This window comes from Saccoglossus kowalevskii, chromosome 20, assembly GCF_978046115.1.
Source record: "Saccoglossus kowalevskii chromosome 20, keSacKowa6.1, whole genome shotgun sequence".
Taxonomy (NCBI): Eukaryota; Metazoa; Hemichordata; class Enteropneusta; family Harrimaniidae; genus Saccoglossus; species Saccoglossus kowalevskii.
This window is the reverse complement of record NC_140660.1, coordinates 358,539-379,381: the sequence shown is the minus strand read 5'-3', so window position 1 is coordinate 379,381 and position 20,843 is coordinate 358,539. Positions and strand designations below refer to the sequence as shown.

Here is a 20,843-nt window from a genome sequence, read left to right as displayed (position 1 = left end):
TCATATATTATTGATTATGAAAACCTATCGATGTTCCCATAACTAATTATATCATTTGCATATCATTAGCATATTGACAATATGTAAACCAATAACATTCAATATTTAACATCGTATAAGCTTGATGCGCACATCATATTAACTGGCCTACACAGTATCAAGTACAGGACTTCCGGCGGATGCGAAAGTCAAGAAAACAGATTACAAAAACACAAAATAGGAAGAGGTGGAGATCGTTACTCCAGAATACGTTGTCATCTACAATGTGGAGCTAATAGCCGTCCGTGTTTGACGCAGTCATCAGCATGTCTTGTTTAATTCACGTTGGGTGTGCTGTGCTGGCAATGACAGTGTTTCTTTCCTCAGCTCAGAAGTTGGATGTTACCGGCGACAATGTTTGCCAGATACAAAAGTATGTACCCTATGACGTCATTGCAGATAGATAGTTATAATCACTATATTACTAGTATTTATAGTCGCATCTAAAGCAAGCATTTAGAATTCATTGGGATGTGGTAATACGAGTCACATCACGAAAAACACCGTTTGTCTTCTTTTCACCAATAATAAGAAAGTTGTACACAAGTTGTTTGCGTAGTGATTACTCCTCTGTCCGTATTTTCGGAAAAGAGCCGGATCAAATCAGTAATTTTAATCACAATTTGGAGAAGACAAAGTTTATTTGTTATTGGCGATTTAATTTGTACATATATGTATTTAAATTTATGTGATTTATCAGTGACTTCGAGAATCGGGAGACGTTTACAAGCTATTCTGTTCGTTCGGTTAACATTTTCACCACCAGTTCCCTCTTTTCATCACAAACTCATAAAATAGTTCAGTTTATATTCTGCAATTTCCTCAGAAGAATGGGACTAAAATAGCCAAATAACTTGAAATTGACTCAAATTATGTCTATTGGCTCCAAAATTAAGGTTCATTTCCAGAAATATTTAAGAATATAAGAAAACAAATGTGTAGAACAATTTGGGTGAGAAAGACTGGCGGTGAAAAAGTTAAAGAGTGGTAGCTGTCGCGCCACGCATGCGCGAGATATATGGGTCTTATATAAACAAGGATGGCGATTTTTACTGTTGTGTAGATCAATAATTACAAACTGAAAATATGCAAAGCTTTAGTTAGATAATTTTAGGGGATTGGAATGTATCGAGTCGCCGGTGGTAATTAATGCAATTCAAACCACGTCAAATTTTATACTTGTGATTTCCATTAGAATAGCGCATTGGATTGTGGGATAAATGTCGCACATGCACAGCGCGACGACTGCCGCCCTTTAAAGTGCAACCTATATGTTTTTCACATCATTTGTTTAGCATAATTGTTCGATACTTTATACTGCAAACAAAATTAGACTATGATTTATATTGAACTAAACATGTTGCTATGTAGTACACACTATATACATATAAAACGCATGTGCAGTACTGTTATTGTACGTACCAATATAACCAGTGCGCATGCGTGTTACAGATTTTCACTGTTACCGGTGCATTGAACGAATATTCACAAATGTGTAGACGTGGGGTGCAAAACAAGTCACGTGATTGTCTCGTTCTCAACGAGATCTCGATGGTCATCATGAATACTTTTACCACAGAGTTCAAAACTCGCCATGTTGATACAAATTGATTATTTTTGTCACAGTGCCATGTGAATTTCATGTAACCAAACAATGTATTTTACACGCGCTGTGCATGTTCCTGCAAGTTTATTTTATTTCAATTTCATTTATACCACATTCCACTGTAATACTAACATACGTTACGTACCTTCCATGTTTATACTAATACGAATGCACCCGAAGGTAGCCGACATCGCCTACCAGTATTTAGATGTTTATACAAGACAGCCGAATACTGTTTGGAGTATGCACACCCGGTATGCACATAAGATGTTATCGTGTAAGCCGTCCCAAAGATACACATTATGCAAATATCCGCGAAACCGCAGCCGTAGTTTTTTGTGTTAGCAATTAAAACACTAATTTGAGTAGCGTCTTACCGAAATTTCGATCTTTTGAAAAGCTGGGATGATGTGTCAAGGTCTGAAGAAAAAATTTATCGATTTTGAAAAAATCAAGAAAATAATAAACATTTGCTTTGCAGAATAAGAGCCATCTAGTATGTCAATGTCACGTGTTCAATTAATAATTTAAGCCATTTTGAAAGACGATTGAGTAAATCGTTTTGAAGTTGGGATAAAAATATTTTTTTGTATGAGTGAGCTCAAATATGGAAAAGGAGGTTCTGTTTATTTGTTATTTTATTTTTTAAAAGCTTGTACAGTGATAGACAGAAAATTGTACCTTATTTAATAAAAATGATTATAACAATATGTAAATACAGATTAATATTGATTGGCTAGAAGCTTCACATTGTATACGCCCACATTGACATGGCAATTGTGACGTACACTTATACGACATGAAAGGCTTGCTGATTGGATAATTATGAACTAATTCATTAATATTAATTGAACTCACGACGATGTCGCCAAGTCTTTTCTATCAGTCATTGGAAGTTGAAGTTTGACTCCTCCAATTAGTATATACACTTTGACTTGGCTATAACAACATTTATTGAAAAACAATCACGAAGACTTTTTCACAGATACCATATGTTTTATTAGTGCCACTAAGTTGTCTGTCGATACATAGAAGTTAGACGCAACAATTCTCAGTGGTAGTTGCTCGATAATATTTAGAGACGATTGCTTGATTTTGCTTGAGAAGACATGGTGTGTCACCCGTTGGTCGGCACGCGCTGATTTAGGGGAAGGCGCGCCAGTAACGTGTTCATTTCAGTGCACGTGTTTATATTTGAGTTGTGTTGTCACTCATTTCCGGAAATAAAATCAAAGCCCGTTGATAGGAAATGACGATATGGGTGCTTAATAAATATCTTAAGGTAGAGATGCAGTTTATTTGGCTTGCTTTTTAATTGAGTAATTAGACAATGAAGATGGTATTATATATCCAACATGTTATATATTTTCTGAAAGCTTATTATACAAACTTTGTAAAACTTGTCTTTATTTTAAATATCCAGAATGCGTTTTTGATTTTGGGTCAAAAATATGCTTTTTTGGACAAAAGTGGTTTAAAAAAAATTAGCTTAAAAACTTCAAGTCCGTTTGTGGGTAAAATTACATCACTGGATACCTTGGTATACTACTAATTCAAATGCGTCCACTCATCTCTCTAACGGCTTTCAAAGTCGCACAGCATGACCTCAAAGTTCACTCTTTTCTATTTTTGCATAATTTATATATCCATGTTAATTGCGGACTTGTTATTTTTGTTCCACTCGCCGTAATAAACTGTCCGGACGCATTTTGAAGGGGGAACACCTTGTCAATAATGTGTGAAATTTTCGAGGCAATTGGCCAAAGCGTCTATCAGCTATTTTAAATTAAAACCCAAGAATTCACCAAAAATAGAAGACGAGAAAAAGGCTAATTTGCATATTTGCGCGTTAAACCGGGAATTACTGCTTTGTCATACTTTGTCATACTTTCTAGACTATTGAAATTGAAAGTTAATGTATAGACATAGACATTTTATGTAAAATCGTTGGACCAGAACAACTGCTCTTGAATATATAAATTAGAAACACGTCATTCATACCAGTGTTTTGATGGGGTCGGTAAAAACACGTGGCAATGTCCAGTAAATATGACGTCATCTCATGAATTATTAAACAGGGGGCGGTCCTAGGAAGGTGACCTTTTATCACGATCAAAACATGGCTTCTCTTCGATGTATTTTCAATAAAAAATCTACGAGTATTTCAGAGCCTATGGTTTACCGTGAAGAGTACAAAGTGGGATATTAAATTATTTATCCTTGATGATTTTTATGTAGTATTGAGAACCAACTCCAGGAAGCGAACGCACAATAATGAATAATCGCGTAATCCTAGAATCGAAACGCGAGGCACAGAAGTTTTGTTCATAGTTTCCAATCCCATTTTTCCCACTGCAACATATTTGTTAAAAGAAATATTTGAATTATGTTCGTTTTTTAAGGAGGCATTTTTTTATTTTTCCGATTTTGGCAACGCCTTATTCAGGGATTTTCTAAGACAGTCTCAGACAATCAGCGCATGGATGTACGTACAAAACATGCTGTTGTACTACCGGCGACGGTCGTCTGCAAGAAGAGAGCTCCAGCTCCTAACGTAAAAGTTTTAAAATTTCGACCGGTTTTAAATAATTAGTGTTGGAAATCTGACATGTTTTAAGAGTGCAAAATTAAGGTGCATTTTCGAGCGGTCGAATTTTTCTGAATAGAAATCGGCAAATGAAAAAAACAGGAGTGCTAAACAGTGTGCTTCGGTAGTTTAAAAAAATGGAATGTCCGTCAAATTTACGTAAACTTCCCCATTTTTCACGGAAAAAGCAAAGGTCGTGGCCGTGTTGCAGGCTAAAAAACTCAAAAATCAAAACAAAATCATCAATCAGTAAGTATTATGACAAGGAAAGCAAAACATCAGACGCGGAGAAGCGGTCAGCGCGTCGAAAGAGTTGTATCAAGTTACCTCTCCCTGTGATTTATTTTTCATTGAAATTATTTGGTTGTTTTCAATTAATTTTAGCGTACCTCTGCAATTTATTTTAGCATTGTCAGTTGTTTGCTTCATTGAATTAAACAGAGTTCGTCCGGTTGCAAACAAAGCTGTCTCGCACCACCTAGCACAACTTGCGAATGATCGAAGTACAGGTACCCATTGGACAAAAGATACACAAAAGTTTGTATCTCCCCGACCCAGTGCAATATATCCGGTTACTAGAATCAAAGCTCACGTGTCCCTTATTTGAGGGACCAGATTCTGCCGTAAATTCGGGATGGGATTTAGAAAAAAAATAAAATGGGACTTTTAAGGTGTATTTTGGCGTCATTTCAATCATTCCTAATGCCTAAAATAGAGTCTAAGTTTTACCGTAGTCATTGACGCCTATTCAAGAGTATGATGTTTATTGTGACTAGCGTGAATGGGTAAGCTTCGTTTCGACTATGAGCAGTTATCACTGTAAACAATGTTAAATTATTCTTCACATGCTCAGTTTATTTTTTGAGAACAATTATTTAAAAATAAAATCTCTCAGTCAATCAGAAACTCTGATTCAGGGAAAGTCATGTTTGGACGCTCACATCGATTTGTTTTTCGTTCAGTGGGCTGATGCCTTCGGTGTAGCTTTTGCATCTTCCGACATAGAAATCATCTGAATCTTCTTTCTACCTCTCTTTCTTTTCACACCACGCATAATGTAATGATAAAAATTAAGAAAAAACGCTGAGGAAATATAATGTTTGGTTTGCTAGCGAGCGAGAACTGATTTGAGAATAATTGCACATGCGCGTGAATTGAATGAACTATGACCCGTACAATCTCGGTTTGCATATTGTCAATCAAAGGTCTTGTTATTTGGTTACTCGTGCAAATTAGGCAATTGGACATAAACATTGCCACGTGTGAGTGTTTTTTATTTTTAACCAGAAAATAAACAGCAATTTTAACGGTGTTCCAATAAGAATTCATTGGTCAAATTTTCACAGAATGTTCTTTAGATAAAAATCTATATAAAAAACGAAAAAAACTATTTTTGACTGAAATTCACAAATAAAGTGCATCTCTACCTTAAATACGATAAATAAAATAAATCAGTTGTTTAATTTAATTAGATGTTGCTTGATAAAAGTTAAAAAAAGTTTCTTGATAATAGTTCGAGATAATTGACTGGTTTAGTATGATATAGTTGCTTGATTATTTTAACCGTAACCGAAAATGAACTGGAGTGAATCATCTTGGTCGTTTCCAAGGAAATTGTATTTTTATATTCTACCCTCATTTCAATGCAGAATTACGTCTATTTTACCTAAGTAAATCGATGAGTAAGTAAATTGTAACTGAGTATGTGCGCATATCTGAGCTGGTCATTCGTGCTAGCAGTATATGGGGGGGGGGGGGATTAGCTGGTACAGATTACAGGAAATAAAAACGGCATTTTACGTTTTTACAGGACATAAATGATGAAAGTTTTTTTTAAAAAGTAAAAATTAGGTCTTTACACTTGACAAATAAAGCAAAATCATAATTACATTTTACATTTTTAGAATATATTTGATAATTTGAGTTCCAGAATCGAAAGTGGAAATTTCGTAAAAATTACGACATTTAATGTGGAAACTGTGTTATACGCTTACATAAAATAAGATCTTTGTACAAATTACGGACGAATAAAATAGCTGATTACAATTAACACCTTGCCCATGTCTTCGAATTTACGTATTTTATTTATTCAAATTACATTATTACGAAAATAATAACAATTGATTACAGCATACGAAAATACCCCTTGCTGACCCTCAGTATAAATCGCCATTTTTCGTTTTTCGGTGACCGTCACGTCGCGCCCAGTGCAATATGGAACGAATACAACATTCAAGTTGTTTACATGAAATTTAAAGGGGCGCTGAGCGACGACTTCTGCCCTTTAAGGTAGCGAGACTATTATTTGTGTTGAAAATTACGATTTTCACATTTATTTATTAATTGATGAAATGCACTATAAACTTTCATGTGATAAACTCAACGAAACATAGAATGTCATGTAAGTTGGTTAAAATGTAGATTTTCTGAAGGGAAGCAAGGCAGCCTCAGTAGTGTTTTCCAAAATCAACAACACAGGTTTAATCTGTGTGCCTATAAGTTTCAAAGATAAACTCAAGACAAAGCAATATTAGGATGTGTTATCAGTAGCTATCTGACACACAATGAGTGTTTCCAAACATTTGAGTGGTTTGTCTCCGCCCCTGTTTGTTTCACAGATTAGTCATTTGCATATGAATGTGTCAGACACAAGGTCATACAGTCACTGAAAAAAAATCATTGATTTTGGTGTTTTCATATGACGAATTTATCCAATTATAGCTATCCCATTCCTTTATTGTTTTGGTTTCCAATAGCCTTACACATTTGGATGTCCCTACACATGTTAAAACAGACCTTGATGGGAAAACAAATTGATTGTGCCGATAAACAAGTTTGAAAATCTTTGCTGTTACTTCATGGACGTTTTCTAGGAGTTTATGTTTTTCAAAATACAAGGTCTTTAACAAAAAATAACGTATACTTATTGTCGTCGGATTAACACCAAATTTTCACAGCTTTAAGGTGACAGTGAGAGAAACTTGAATGTGTCCAGACAAACTATTTCATCGATTATTTAACAACGAGTTGTGGTTTGAGTTGGGGGCAATGCGACTAAAACAGTAATTGAAATTCAGCACACTATTTTTTAAAACGCGTTGCTTGAATAAAACTGACCAGACACATTCAATTTACCAGACTATTGAACAACTAGGAAAAGTGAAAAAAATACTTCTTATCACCAGCATAAATGCGTATTTTTTTTTTTACAGAAAAAGTATTTTTTCACCTTTGATTGAGTAACGCGTCGTAGAATGCAGATACCGGCATGCAAAATACACTTGTGAAAAGCTTGAAATCTGGCGATTCTAAAAATATATACTTTTCCGGGTCTATTTGTAGTCATTTAGTCACAATCAGAAGATGAAAACAAGTATGCAAATAATAGTCCCGCTACCTTAAGAACCATGTTATTGCATTTGTTTGTTTGTTCTTTTGTTTGTTTAGAACTATGAAATACACCTACAGTACAGAGAGACACGTTGGCTTTGAAGAGTACGATAAAATATGTGAACACAATGGACGTCCTTACAATTGCACGGGTTACAGGTAGGTATGACTCCACATAATGAGGGCGTCCTTACAATTGCACGGGTTACAGGTAGGTATGACTCCACACAATGAGGGCGTCCGGCGCCCAGGGGCGGTACTCCAAGTCAGACCTAGTACACAAACTGAAGTATAGTTTTTCAAAAAAGCCTCAAAACACGTTTATTTTTGTAAAATTATACACTTTTCAAGTGCGGAAACTTAAAATAGATACCTATATACATACTAAAGTCTACTGCTTCTAAGTTGAGGTAACATGAAATCATGAGATTCCCTTTTTTTTTACACTTTATTGCCCTATACGCGTCAAATAACGCCCCTTTTACGCGTTTTTTACTTCATCTTACGTACCATCTTTTATTCAGAGACCCTCCCCTAGGGCCTTGTGCCATCGCCCGTGGCATACCAGAAAGGGACATCCATATCAGCTACAATTACGTCCTGGTGACGTCATAACTGGGCTTTGACACCTCCAATCACAGTATCGTTTCTAAAGATGTTGTAATGTATTTATCGAAATATTTTAAGTGAGATTTAATTTTATTTTATTAGTTTTCTATCGAAAATATATTAATTAGATTATTGCGGCGAGTAATGAATAATTAGAGTAAGCGTAAAAAATAATACGACATTAAAAAAAATATTCGAAGTTGCATATACATCAGATTTTCGCTTTAACACTGTTTGTCTTGCAGGCGGCTTTACGGGATAGTGTATCGCCTTGCGTACCGTATGGAACCTGACACGGAGTGTTGCGAAGGCTGGCAACGATCTCACCCTAATGATACACAATGCTCACAACGTAAGTATATGTAGTCACGTGATATAACAAAAATGCATGGTTTCTCATGTGCATGTTTTCTCCTAATGGCGATAAATTCCAGGCACTTACAATATTGCTAGCTAGGTTGTGGTATTTTGCTAGCTAGGTTGTGGTATTTTGTTTATAAACAAGAACTTGATAGTATTGTTCACATATTCGCTGTAGAATAATTCGTTGTAGAGTTTGACAAATTTGACACAGTTATTTTATTATTTGTAGCTGTCTGTCGTTATACATGCGTTCATGGACGCTGTATGATTGATCAATATGGCGCCAAGTCATGTGACTGTGATCTTGGTTACTATGGTTCCGCCTGTCACGCCGGTAAGTAAACAAAACCATTCGATGCTGTCTATTTTATGGGAACATTATACAACAACGTTGACAGCAATGTACTGTGCAATGTAATTGCAGTGCGATTTGTGGACGTTAGGTGGCGCAATCTTGCCAATCTCAGAATCCGCGTATTAGCGTCAATTATTCCAGCGACTAATGTTACACAGCGTGACAAGAATTTGATTTGGTTTATTAAAGGGTGGTGGTCGTCGCGCAGCGCGTGTTCGAATTATATGTAAACAAACAATGTATTTCACATGCGTTGTATAAGTTTCTGTGAGTCCCATATCGAACACAACGCGGCGCGACGACCACCACCTTTTTAATATATTGAAAATGACAACCACATATTAAACCAACTAAAGTTGAATGAAAGCTGGTGATCTGCATTTACATTTTTTTTTTATAAAAATGATTATAAGTCAAGTTCCAGCTTTGTGCCTTTCACTGTTTAAGAGTTTCCCGCAATTGACGTAGTGGTTCAAAACAGAATTTTTGCCGATTCACTCCCATTTTTGTGCCTTGTCTCACTCACGGGCACTCAGCCAAAACTTACTCACGAGCAGTCAACCAAAGAGATTATACTAATTTGATATTTTTGTTTTGACAGAATGCCCGAATGGACGATTCGGTTCTGGTTGCCAAGGCGTCTGTAACTGTCCTGTAGATTCTGTGTGCAACCGAGTTGACGGTTCATGTATATGTAAACACGGCTTGACTGGTACCGGATGTGACATTCCGTGCGATTCCACTCACTATGGCCCGAATTGCTCTCAGACTTGCGACTGTAAGAATGGCGCATCCTGTGATCGTTTCCATGGTAACTGCGTGTGTGGACCAGGTTGGATCGGACCGAGATGCGACCAACCCTGTCAGAGCGGATTTTATGGGGACCGATGTGATAGCAGATGCCGTTGCTATAACAACGCACCATGTGACCCGATTGATGGCGCGTGTCAGTGCACTGCCGGATGGATGGGTACATATTGTACGGCACCCTGCCCTGAGGGGCGTTATGGCGCAGACTGTAAATACGTGTGCCAGTGCTCACAGCACGCAACGTGTGACAGATATGATGGATGTCAATGCCATACAGGGTGGATGGGCACACACTGCAATGAAACGTGCCAGCGTGGTTACTATGGCGATGGATGTGTAAACAAATGCAATTGTCCACATGGAGTACCATGTGACCCTGTCAACGGCGCGTGTACTGGTGAGTATATGGCTTCAGACGACTAAATGAGTCGTAGCATACAATATGTAATAACCATCACGTGATTTTATGTGTTGTCAATACCTTAGTAGTGACGGAATGTTCTGCAATACAGTGAATGACAGAAAACTGTACCGTATTTCTAATCTTATTTAAACATGTTTGTAAATACAGTGAATGACATAAAACTGTACCGTATTTCTAATCTTATTTAAACATGTTTGTAAATACAGTGAATGACAGAAAACTGTACCGTATTTCTAATCTTATTTAAACATGTTTGTAAATACAGATTCTTGGCTTTTTTTTACAATTTAAATATATGTAAATATAATTGTTATTGACTCAAATCGTCCAAAGGGCTGTGGTCGTCGCGCCGCCTCAGTCCTGGTCGTTATGGAATCGCGTAAAATACATTGTTTGTTTACAGGAATTTCGAACACGCGCTGCGCGACGACCACCATCCTTTAACATTGTCTATTATTTTCGTATTGTGAATTTGAATTCTACAACTCAAACTGACCAACCCAGAAATAGTATTTAGACATCGTCGTAGTTCAAAGTAATATTAATAAGATAGGTTATAAAATGATTATAATAACCACAGGTTTCTGCAGTTCACTGTAACAGCCCTAAGATATTTAACAGTCAGCAAACTGTTTTGAAAAGAGTTCTCAAGGCTCCCTCACCCCTGACATGAACCCTAACACTCAAGCCCAAAATGCCCCTCCAAATAATTATAAGTTACTAGTACATACAATTGGGTACTGGAGAGGCAGGGTTAGAATTATAGTTATGGGTGAGGGAACTCTTGCCACTGTTTTCATTTAAACAAAACGATTTGTCCATTTCATTCTGTCCACACCATTTGTCCATCTCGTTCTGTCCACACCACTATTTCACATAGCATGAACCTGAACGCATTAAAACAGTCTATGACAATGTGTTCACCATTGGTTGCTATGACAATGTGTTCACCATTGGCTGAGTTTATAAATGCTTATGCTTAGACGTGTATTTGTTGAGTTCAGTCATATTATTTTTGTAATTTTATCACTAATAATTAATATGATGTTTAATCGCACCAACAGAATGCCCAGATGGTAGCTATGGTTACCAATGCAAACAAGTGTGTGAATGTCAAAACAACGCCAAGTGTGATTCAATTGACGGGTCATGTGACTGCCCTGCTGGTTGGACAGGAAGATCATGTGACGTGAGATGTGACGAAATGCATTATGGACCCAATTGTGAGTCGACGTGTATTTGTCAAAATGGTGGCATTTGCGATGCTGTTGATGGACGCTGTACATGTATGCCGGGATGGAAGGGTGAGGACTGCGCTAGCAGATGTGCTATTGGCTACTACGGGCGCGGCTGTTCCAAGAAGTGTCGGTGCCGAAAGTTGACAATGTGTGACCCCGTCTCCGGCAAATGCAAATGTGATCCAGGGTACCGTGGGCGTCGCTGCAACAAACCTTGCAAAACAGGTTACTATGGAGATTGTCGGCAGAGATGCAATTGTCAAAACAACGGCACGTGCAATCACGTGACTGGATGCGTCTGCGCACCTGGTTGGATCGGCGATAATTGTGACAATAAATGCCCACCTGGATACTATGGTGACCAATGTCAAACACTTTGCGATTGTAAACACGGCGGTCATTGCCACCATATTGAAGGATGTCAGTGCTTACCCGGATGGAAGGGTCCTGATTGTAGCGATCCTTGTAACCATGGCTACCATGGCGAGGGCTGCAATCACATTTGTCCGAGTACGTGTTCAGAAAATGGTGCTTGTGACCACGTGACAGGCACATGCTTGTCATGTCCAGCAGGATTGACAGGCTCGTTGTGAGTAAATCTAGTTACTGCATTCTTTTTATCCAATTTGATTAAAGCGTGGTAGTCGTTGCGCTGCGCATGTGCGAGATATAAACAAAGATGGCGACTTTGACTGTTGCGCAGATCAACGAGTACGAACTGACACATCTCCAAGCTGTAATTAGGTAATTTTCATGTGATTGGAAGGTATCGAAGGAGTCACCGACGGTAATCAGTACAAGTCGCACTCAGGTCTAACCTCATACTTGCGATTTCCATTTGAAGAGCGCATTGGATTGTGGGAAAATCAATGTTTATCAACACAAATGTCGAACATGCACAGCGCGACGACTACGGCGCTTTAAGTATTGTTATACTAGTATTAATTTGCCCAATCGTAAATTGAAAGGAAAATGTATGTGACAAACAAAAGTGTATGTTGTCACGTGTTTTCCCGCTGTAAGCTATTTTGTGAATATTTATACCAATCACATTTCATGTGACTGTTAATATTACCATGTTACTACTTTGTAGGTGTGACAGTTCCTGTCCAGAAGGGTTCTATGGGCCTGGGTGCAATGAAATTTGTTCCTGCGTTGTCAACCATCTTTGTGACCCGGTCACAGGAGTTTGTATCGGTATGTTTTCACATGGGTGTTTGTCTAGTTGGCAGTGAGCTGACAGTAAGCCGACAATGGGTTGCTAGCAAACTGACAGTGAGCAGATAGTTAGTAGTGGACTTACAGTAGTGTCAGAAGGCATTCAGTGGATTGGCAGTGGGACGTCAATGGGTTGATAATGGACTGACAGTAGGCTTGTAGTTGGACACCGCAGTAAGTCGAAAGTGGTTTTGCATTGGACTGACAGTTGGCTGGCTGTCAGTGGGTCTAAAATGGGTTTACAGTGGGATGACAGTTGGTTGGTAATTGGCAGATAATGGGTTGGCAGTCGGCAGTAAGCCGATAGTTAGTAGTGAACTAACAGTGAATTGTCAGTAGGCAGACAGTGGGTTGGCAATGGGCCGTCATTTGGTTTGTAGTAGCAATGGGCTGGGGTGGATTGACAGAGGGCCGGCAGTGGGTTGGTAGTGTTTACTGTGCAATAATGAGCAGATTTTACCATTAACATAATTATTTCTTTTTGTAGTGTCCTCCACATCTCTGTCGACCCAATCGGTGACACAGTCTGTTGAAGAAGGGCTCTCTGAGGTTCGCACTAAAAATGAGTTCACCGAGGTCCGGCCAAGAAGTGAGTTCTCAGAGGTCCGACCAAGAAGTGAGTCATACCGCACAACTATGATCACACAAGTAGAAAAGAGCAAATCAAACCAGACTGCAACTTTTCGGTCTTCTGGCATCACACAACTTTCCAAAAAAACAGATAAAATAACTGAAAGACAATCGGAAAGAAAAACGTTGTTTAGGACTACTCCCAGCCAAGTCATTCTGTCCAGCACCATCAAGGAATCTGAACGAGAAGAGTCTACGACACGCATGCACAGTGAAACCATCTTAACGAGTCCAACAGTCGCAAAACTCACCAAAACAAGTCTTCAATCCACTGCCCATGTTGGAATATCTACAACTGACATGACGTCACTTCCGGGGAGTTCATCGAATATAATTTCCAATATGGTGTCGCCAAAATTAGCGATTCCATCCTACAGCGTATCACATCGAAATGATGACGTATCTACAACAACAATTAGCACAAACAACTTTGACGACGTAGACATTGACCAATCAGCTGAGGAGACAAGTGACACCAGAAACACGCGTGGCACAGTTCAGCCAATTCATAACAAAGCGTCTGCCTATGTGACAAACAGTCCACCTCATTATTCAAGAATGATTACTGCCGATACACTTACCAATCAAACTATTGAATACATATCGGCAACCCAACTTGACTTTAAAATGAGAACTAAACCGGAAACCTTCACTGCTATTGGCTTCGGCACTGATGTTGGTCAATTGGCCTCTAAATCAAATAAGAATGTCAGAATGCATACTGATAACCCGAATGACGATACTAATGAAAATTTAGACAGTACCGATATGATCAAAATATTGTCAACGAAATTGGACAGTACTACTGATATCGCCGATTTAGGCAGTACCGATATGACCAAGATATCGTCAACGAAATTGGACAGTATTACTGATATCGCCGATTTAGGCAGTACCGATACGACCAAAATATCGTCAACGAAATTGGACAGTATTACTGATATCGCCGATTTAGACAGTAACGATACGACCAAAATATCGTCAACGAAATTGGACAGTATTACTGATATCGAGGATTTTGACAGTAATGATATGACTAAAATATCGTCAACGAAATTGGACAGTATTACTGATATCGCCGATTTAGACAGTACCGATACGACCAAAATATCGTCAACGAAATTGGACAGTATTACTGATATTGCCGATTTAGACAGTACCGATATGACCAACATATCGTCAACGAAATTGGACAGTATTACTGATATCGCGGATTTTAACAGTAATGATACGACCAAGATATTGTCAACGGAATCGGGCAGTATTGCTGATATTGACGATTTAGACAGTAAAGATATGACCATGATGATATCGTCAACGGAATCGCATATATTGGATAAAACTGGAAACGATCACACGCTTGGTTTTCACAATGAAAATGTCGACCAATCACGATCTGTGTCAGAGTCCGTTTCAAGTCGCGCGCCGACAATTTTTGATGGTTTCGATGAATCATCTGGCTGGCAAACAGGAACTGACGACATGGATATCAGTACTTCCGGCGACTCAGACAGTTTTATAAAAACGATATCGCAAAACAGACCATCCAGTGTTAGTATGGTGGAGACGACACTGGTTACTCGTAATGCCATTGTCACCATGGATACCAAACAACTAATTAGAGACAGTAATAAAGTATCAAACTCCTATAAGTCTGACGCGCTGATTCTGTCGATTCTTGTGTCCGTTCTGGTCTTTCTTGTCATCGTTGTCGTTGTATTTGTGTATCTTCTGTTTCAAAAAGACATCATTTCAAAATGGCGACATGAAAGGTGAGAAGTCAACTATCTGAAATACGGGGGTGGCGAGAACAGTGGACAAAAAAAAATATTTTCGTTTTTGTGCACTTGTACATATTTCTGGGTGTACCATTACTGCCAATAGTTTTGTCTAGCTTACAAATGTTTCTTTTCACCCCCCCCCCTATGATTACAAATGATGTACGCCACATACGTATAATATATTTGACGTTTGACCTTTGTTAATATACCATACACGTGTTTCCAGTCCGTGTAACATTTATTATCTTGTACCAAATTCTGGGCGGGTTGGAAACGATGTGTTTATACGGTAGGCCTTTAAGACCATTTTCTCGGAAGTCGAAGATACGGCATCCAATCACTTGGCTAAAAAACCGTGTGGATATTACACTGATAGATGTGTCGGTCACTTGATAGTCACAAATTTGGCATCATGCACGGAGTTTGTTATTATTTTGTTTTGTTTTGCCAGGAATGGTTCGTGTAGCAGTTCCCGTAAATCAGTGGTCCTTGAAACATCCCCTGGTAACCATGGTAACAATGACAGGGAAGACTTGGGTAAGTAAGCTGGTATTCTATATTTCCTATATTATTACTTTTACTCAAAGTGTTTGGATGTGAAATGAGAAGTCACTTTGTTTCGTCCGCTACATGCGCAGTAAAGATGATATACAACAAAGAGCGTTCTTCTTATGAATAAGGTGGTCATCGTGCAGCGCGTGTTCTATTTTGTATAAACAATGTGTTTTACACGCGTTGTATACGTCGCTATGGGTCCCATATCGAACAGGACGTGACACGACGACCAGCGCCACTTGAAGAAAAATATGCAGGAAAACGTCCAACATTTATTATTGCTATTACCGGTATATCACAGGGAGCCTGTGATTAGATAGTGTTTGTTGATCATGATAAATATATTATTTATTTATGAACTAAAAACACACGTCTCGTAACACACGTCTCGTAACACACGTCTCGTAACACACGCCTGAGTATTCGTTGATAGAACAATAATACGCATGTGCGTGTGGTACGTATACAAGTCACTGCGCATGCGTATTACAGTAGTGGCTTTGATTTTTCATCTAATGAATAGGGTTGTGCCTCGCGCAAACAACACATTTTCAGTTTATGATAAGGTCCGATTTGGTTCACATTAACAACTTGAATTGAATATTTTATTTCCACATTTTTTTTTTCAAAATTTTGTTAATGGAGTCGTCATGGAAATATCATCCACTACATTCCAATTACCCAAATAATGAAGCATTCGTTTTATATTTTCTTTCATTAGCCAGAAATTTTGTAGAAACGTCATTTTCCACATTCCTGTCACCAGTCGGTCAGCATTCGTGTAGTACCCAAGATGGCGATGATATAATGTGTATCTGTTGCGGTGATGACGACTCTGTCTCGGGTATTGGAGTGACATCCGCTACCAACTACAATCACCCCCACTATGCTACGACTGCCTCATCCGTGGATTCTGGTGTGGGTCACGAGGAACGTAATAACGCACCATCAATATTCGTGGGAGACATAAACGCCGAGTCTGCGCATGCTCCAGCTCCAAAACCTTTCAAGCAGTCTGATTTATAATGGAGAAATCAATTTCAAATCATGTTTGTTTGTTTGTTTGTTTGTTTGTTTGTTTATGTTTTAGATAACGGCAATACAACACTTTATCGAAGGTAGAATGCTACACAAAAGTAAAAATATTATCATTTTTTTTGTTTTTACATATTTAATATATCATCTTACGAGAATTAATAAAAATAAAAATATGTACTGAAAATAACATGTTTGTCTGTTTAGAATTTATCGTAATATCTTATTTTTTCTCGGCAATATACTATTATGGTGAAAATAAACACAGTGTATAGTGTCATAAAAAGATATTATCAATTGACAATATTTTATTGGGGTCTCAATGAGATTGTGTTTTCATTGTGGTCTATAAAAATCGCTGCTAAAGTAGCATTTAATCATATTATTTTACCAAAAAACTTCGCTTACTCTTGATATAATACAAAAATGAATAATTGTAGACAGATTTAGACACAAAATATTGATATTGTCATATGCGCTAAAATATGCGCGCACGTAAAAAAACTCGCGAGTAGCATTCTACCTTAAGAGGGCGCTCCAAGTTTTCTGCTAATATGAGTAATAGAGAAATATACTTCAACACATAAATAATTAGAATTATAAGAATGTACAGAATATGTGATTTTCTTTCAATTTTATGAGTGAGTGTTCCGGTCACGTGAATAAACCTAGATATCGTCTATCAAACCTAATTCTTATGGGTGTGTTTGTTTGTTGTTAAATCATTCCACACTATAATTGCAGCACATTCGTTGTTGGCATACCTCGCTGATGTGAACTTATACTACTAGCATATTCAAATTGTGATGAAAATATTCTACGAAATAATTATAGACTGTCTATTCTATATAGTATTATTTGATTTCACCTGACAACCGGGATATCACCTGGTGCACTATTGACCCCTCCGAGACAGTATGGAGTACCCTTCCGGACAGTATGGAGTACCCCCCCTTCCTGTATAGCATGGGCTTACCCCACCTCCAGATAGTATGGGTTACCCCTCCGGCATAGTGTGGATTGCCCCCTCTGGATAGTATGGATTGCCCCCCTCCGGATAGTGTGGATTGCCCCCTCTGGATAGTATGGATTACCCCCTCTGGATAGTATGGATTACTCCCTCCGGATAGTATGGATTGCCCCCTGGGTAGTATGAATTACCCCCCTCTGGATAGTATGGATTACCCCTCCGGACAGTATGCCTCTCCTGCCCGTATAGCATGGGCTTTCTCCACCCCAGATAGTATGAATTACTCCCTCTGGAAAGTATGAATTACGCCCTCCGAATAGTATGAATTACCCCTCCGAATAATATAAATTACCCCCTCCGAATAGTATGAATTACCCCCTCCCCGTATAGCATTATACCCCACCCCTAGACAGTATGGATTGCCCTCTCTGGATAGAATGGATTACCCCCTCCGGATACTAGTACTGTGTGTGGATTGCCACCTCCGTTGGTCGTCGCGCCGCGCTCCACTCTGTTTGATATGTGACTCATAGCGACGTACACAACGCGTGTAAAATGATTCACGTCACACGAGTCAATTCGTCTCATTTCACATTCGTTCCATTTTTTGGTCCGTATAACGATCTTAAGCAGGATCAATTTCAAGGTTGGCATCGACGTGCGGTGTACGCTATGTTTTGTCTGACTCCTATTTTTAGAGCTGAGTAGACGACGGGGTGCTTCGTTTCTGTAATAAAATCGATGACTCGAATAGTATAACCACGGTTGTTCCGATCTTTTTGTGCTTACCGGGCGAGTTAGTAGTGGGCTAACCTTAAATCTGACGAATCGACTTTGGGACGGATTAACTTGTGGGACGAATCGACTTTGGGACGGATTAACTTGTGGGACGTATCAACTTGTGGGACGTATCGACTTGGGACGAATGTGATTTGGGACGAATCGCATTGTGGGACGAATCGACTTGGAACAAATCGACCGTCCCCCGTGTACAATACATTGTCTACGTGAAATTCGAACACGCCCTGCTCGACGACCACTGCTCTTTAACGGTGTTGTACGTTTCACAACGCTAAATTTCATGCTAGGACTTTTTAGCGGAGCATGTTTGTTATACTCTCATGACGACTGTTTTCGAGTTGCAAGTGTTTTTTTTTTTTAATTGTCTGTTAGGTTGGGGTGAATGGGAATATGTCATAGTTTAGAGTTCCACATTTTGCGGGATGAAAGATTTAGTACAGAGTATCAATAGAGGAGCGTGAATCCACGCGAGATTACGTCGAAGCCAGCTATTGTTTCCGCGTGTTGAACGTTGGGTCGCACATGACGAGTTCCTGTTTAGCGAGTTAAAGTGTAACCTGTAAGTCTTAACGTAAAAAGTGAGCGCCACAATGTGTTTGTTTAAAGAAATTAATGTGACTGCAGGCGACGAGAATAAGAGCAATGGTTGTTAATGACGGGCGGTATACTTGTTGAAGGAAACACTTCAATCATTTTAACATTTTAATCTACAAGAGCTGCAAAGGCGGATTCACAAACGCTAACAGTGTTTGTGATACTTGCTCACATCATGATGCCCAGTAGGCACGGACGGGTCCAAATGACATAGGTCCAGTTGACAACGGTTCCACCTGACTAGAAACCGTCTACACTTAGATGCCTCAATATAGCTGAGTACAAGTGAATGAAGCGTTGGACCAGGATGCATCCAAACATGAGCCACAGTTCCCAGAGGGGCTGCTATCTGCTTTTCACTCAGCAATCTTTGCACCAATTCTTGCCTGGACTACTTCCGACCCCAGACATCACTAGCATTCACAATTCTCAATGCGTCCTTCCCATCTCGAGTACAATATTTCATCTCTGCACATTGGCAGATCCAGAAATTCGGTAAGGGGCGCTCCTATTGACGTGGGCTGGGTTTGTCAATTGATTTGTCAATATTTCTGCGGGCTGAAGTGGCTCCCCCTAAATCCGCGCGTGCCCGTAGTACTCAATCCAGATATTGGTTATTAGTAAGCACAGCCAAAAGCCAGACAAGACCTGCGCTGTTCTTAAATAATATAAAACGATCTCCAAATAGAGGATCCAACCAATTCCACACAGTGTCATTCCAATGCAAGCCAACAATATACCCACCACTCTGACGAACGCATTACTAGAACATTGTCTAAAATCACTTAGCAACGTGTCATTAACAGTTCTGTAATGTTTAACCGGAACTCAATATACTAAATTTTCAATTTCGTCCACAGAATTCCAGCTAGCACGTTTTTCCAAACATTGCTGAATCGCAATGCCAAGCCTATACCAGCATGCATAGCGACACTCTGACCAATAACTGTTGCCAGCGCCCTCAAATTGTACGGACATTCGTATATGAAACATGCATCAATATACTCACACAATGAAAATGTTGTCAGCGAATACATAAATCTTATCTTTCTGTATATCCAATTGATAACCCAACAAAGCTACTGTTAAAGAGGGGGGGGGTCGTCATCTGCGCATGTATCAAATGGCCATAGCGTGTCAATGGTTACAAACAAGCGTCTAGCCACGAGCCTTTGCGTTTTAGCGTGCGCAAAGATTCAGATCCTTTGAAATACTAAAGACCCGCGCAAAGAAGATACAAATATTTGTTTTCCTCATCAAAATTTCAAAGGTAAGAACGTAAATGAATAATCCTTACTGGCAATCTCCCTCCACGAAACAGAATTCATACTTGAATAAATGCGAGTCGGCGCGTACCGTCTCGATGACATGTCACTGTTTAAGCGGGGTGTCGTCATCTGCGCATGCGGCAGACTGCCATAGTGTGTCGTTATTTACAAACAAACGTCTACCCATGAGTCTTTGCATTTTAACATGCGTTGTGATCATCGCATGGGACTCAATTCCCGCGTGTGCGCAGGTGACGACCCCTCCACTAATAACATGTAGCGCGACTGAAAAATTCCGTATAGATGAACTCTTCCATGGTAACTAAATATATTCAGTGTAGAGTGATTTCTCAAAGCAGACTACTAAGTATTTACGTGTACCAGTCACGTGATTAATACAAAGCCAACGATTGGCTGAAGACAATATTTTCCCACAATGCCGGAGATCCGAAGGAAAATTTAGTTTAGACATAATTGCGTGCAGATCGTGTAGACATTTTCAGAGAAGTGGATCTAGGTGCTATGAAAGCATATTTTTGGAACGATTCTTTCATTTCGTCATAAAAAGAC

General features: G+C 39.0%; 1 protein-coding gene across 1 annotated transcript; it reads left to right on the top strand.

Annotated features, from left to right (window-relative positions):
• The first annotated feature begins 129 nt into the window (after positions 1–129).
• Positions 130–17,332, top strand: LOC146729864 (uncharacterized). Its single transcript, XM_085494693.1, has 10 exons — positions 130–412; positions 7,680–7,781; positions 8,477–8,583; positions 8,824–8,928; positions 9,551–10,156; positions 11,248–12,010; positions 12,515–12,618; positions 13,127–15,041; positions 15,502–15,587; positions 16,327–17,332. Exons 1-10 carry the CDS (start codon positions 306–308, stop codon positions 16,629–16,631), a joined length of 4,200 nt encoding a protein of 1,399 aa, XP_085350819.1. The 5' UTR covers positions 130–305; the 3' UTR covers positions 16,632–17,332.
• Positions 17,333–20,843: the final 3,511 nt, after the last annotated feature.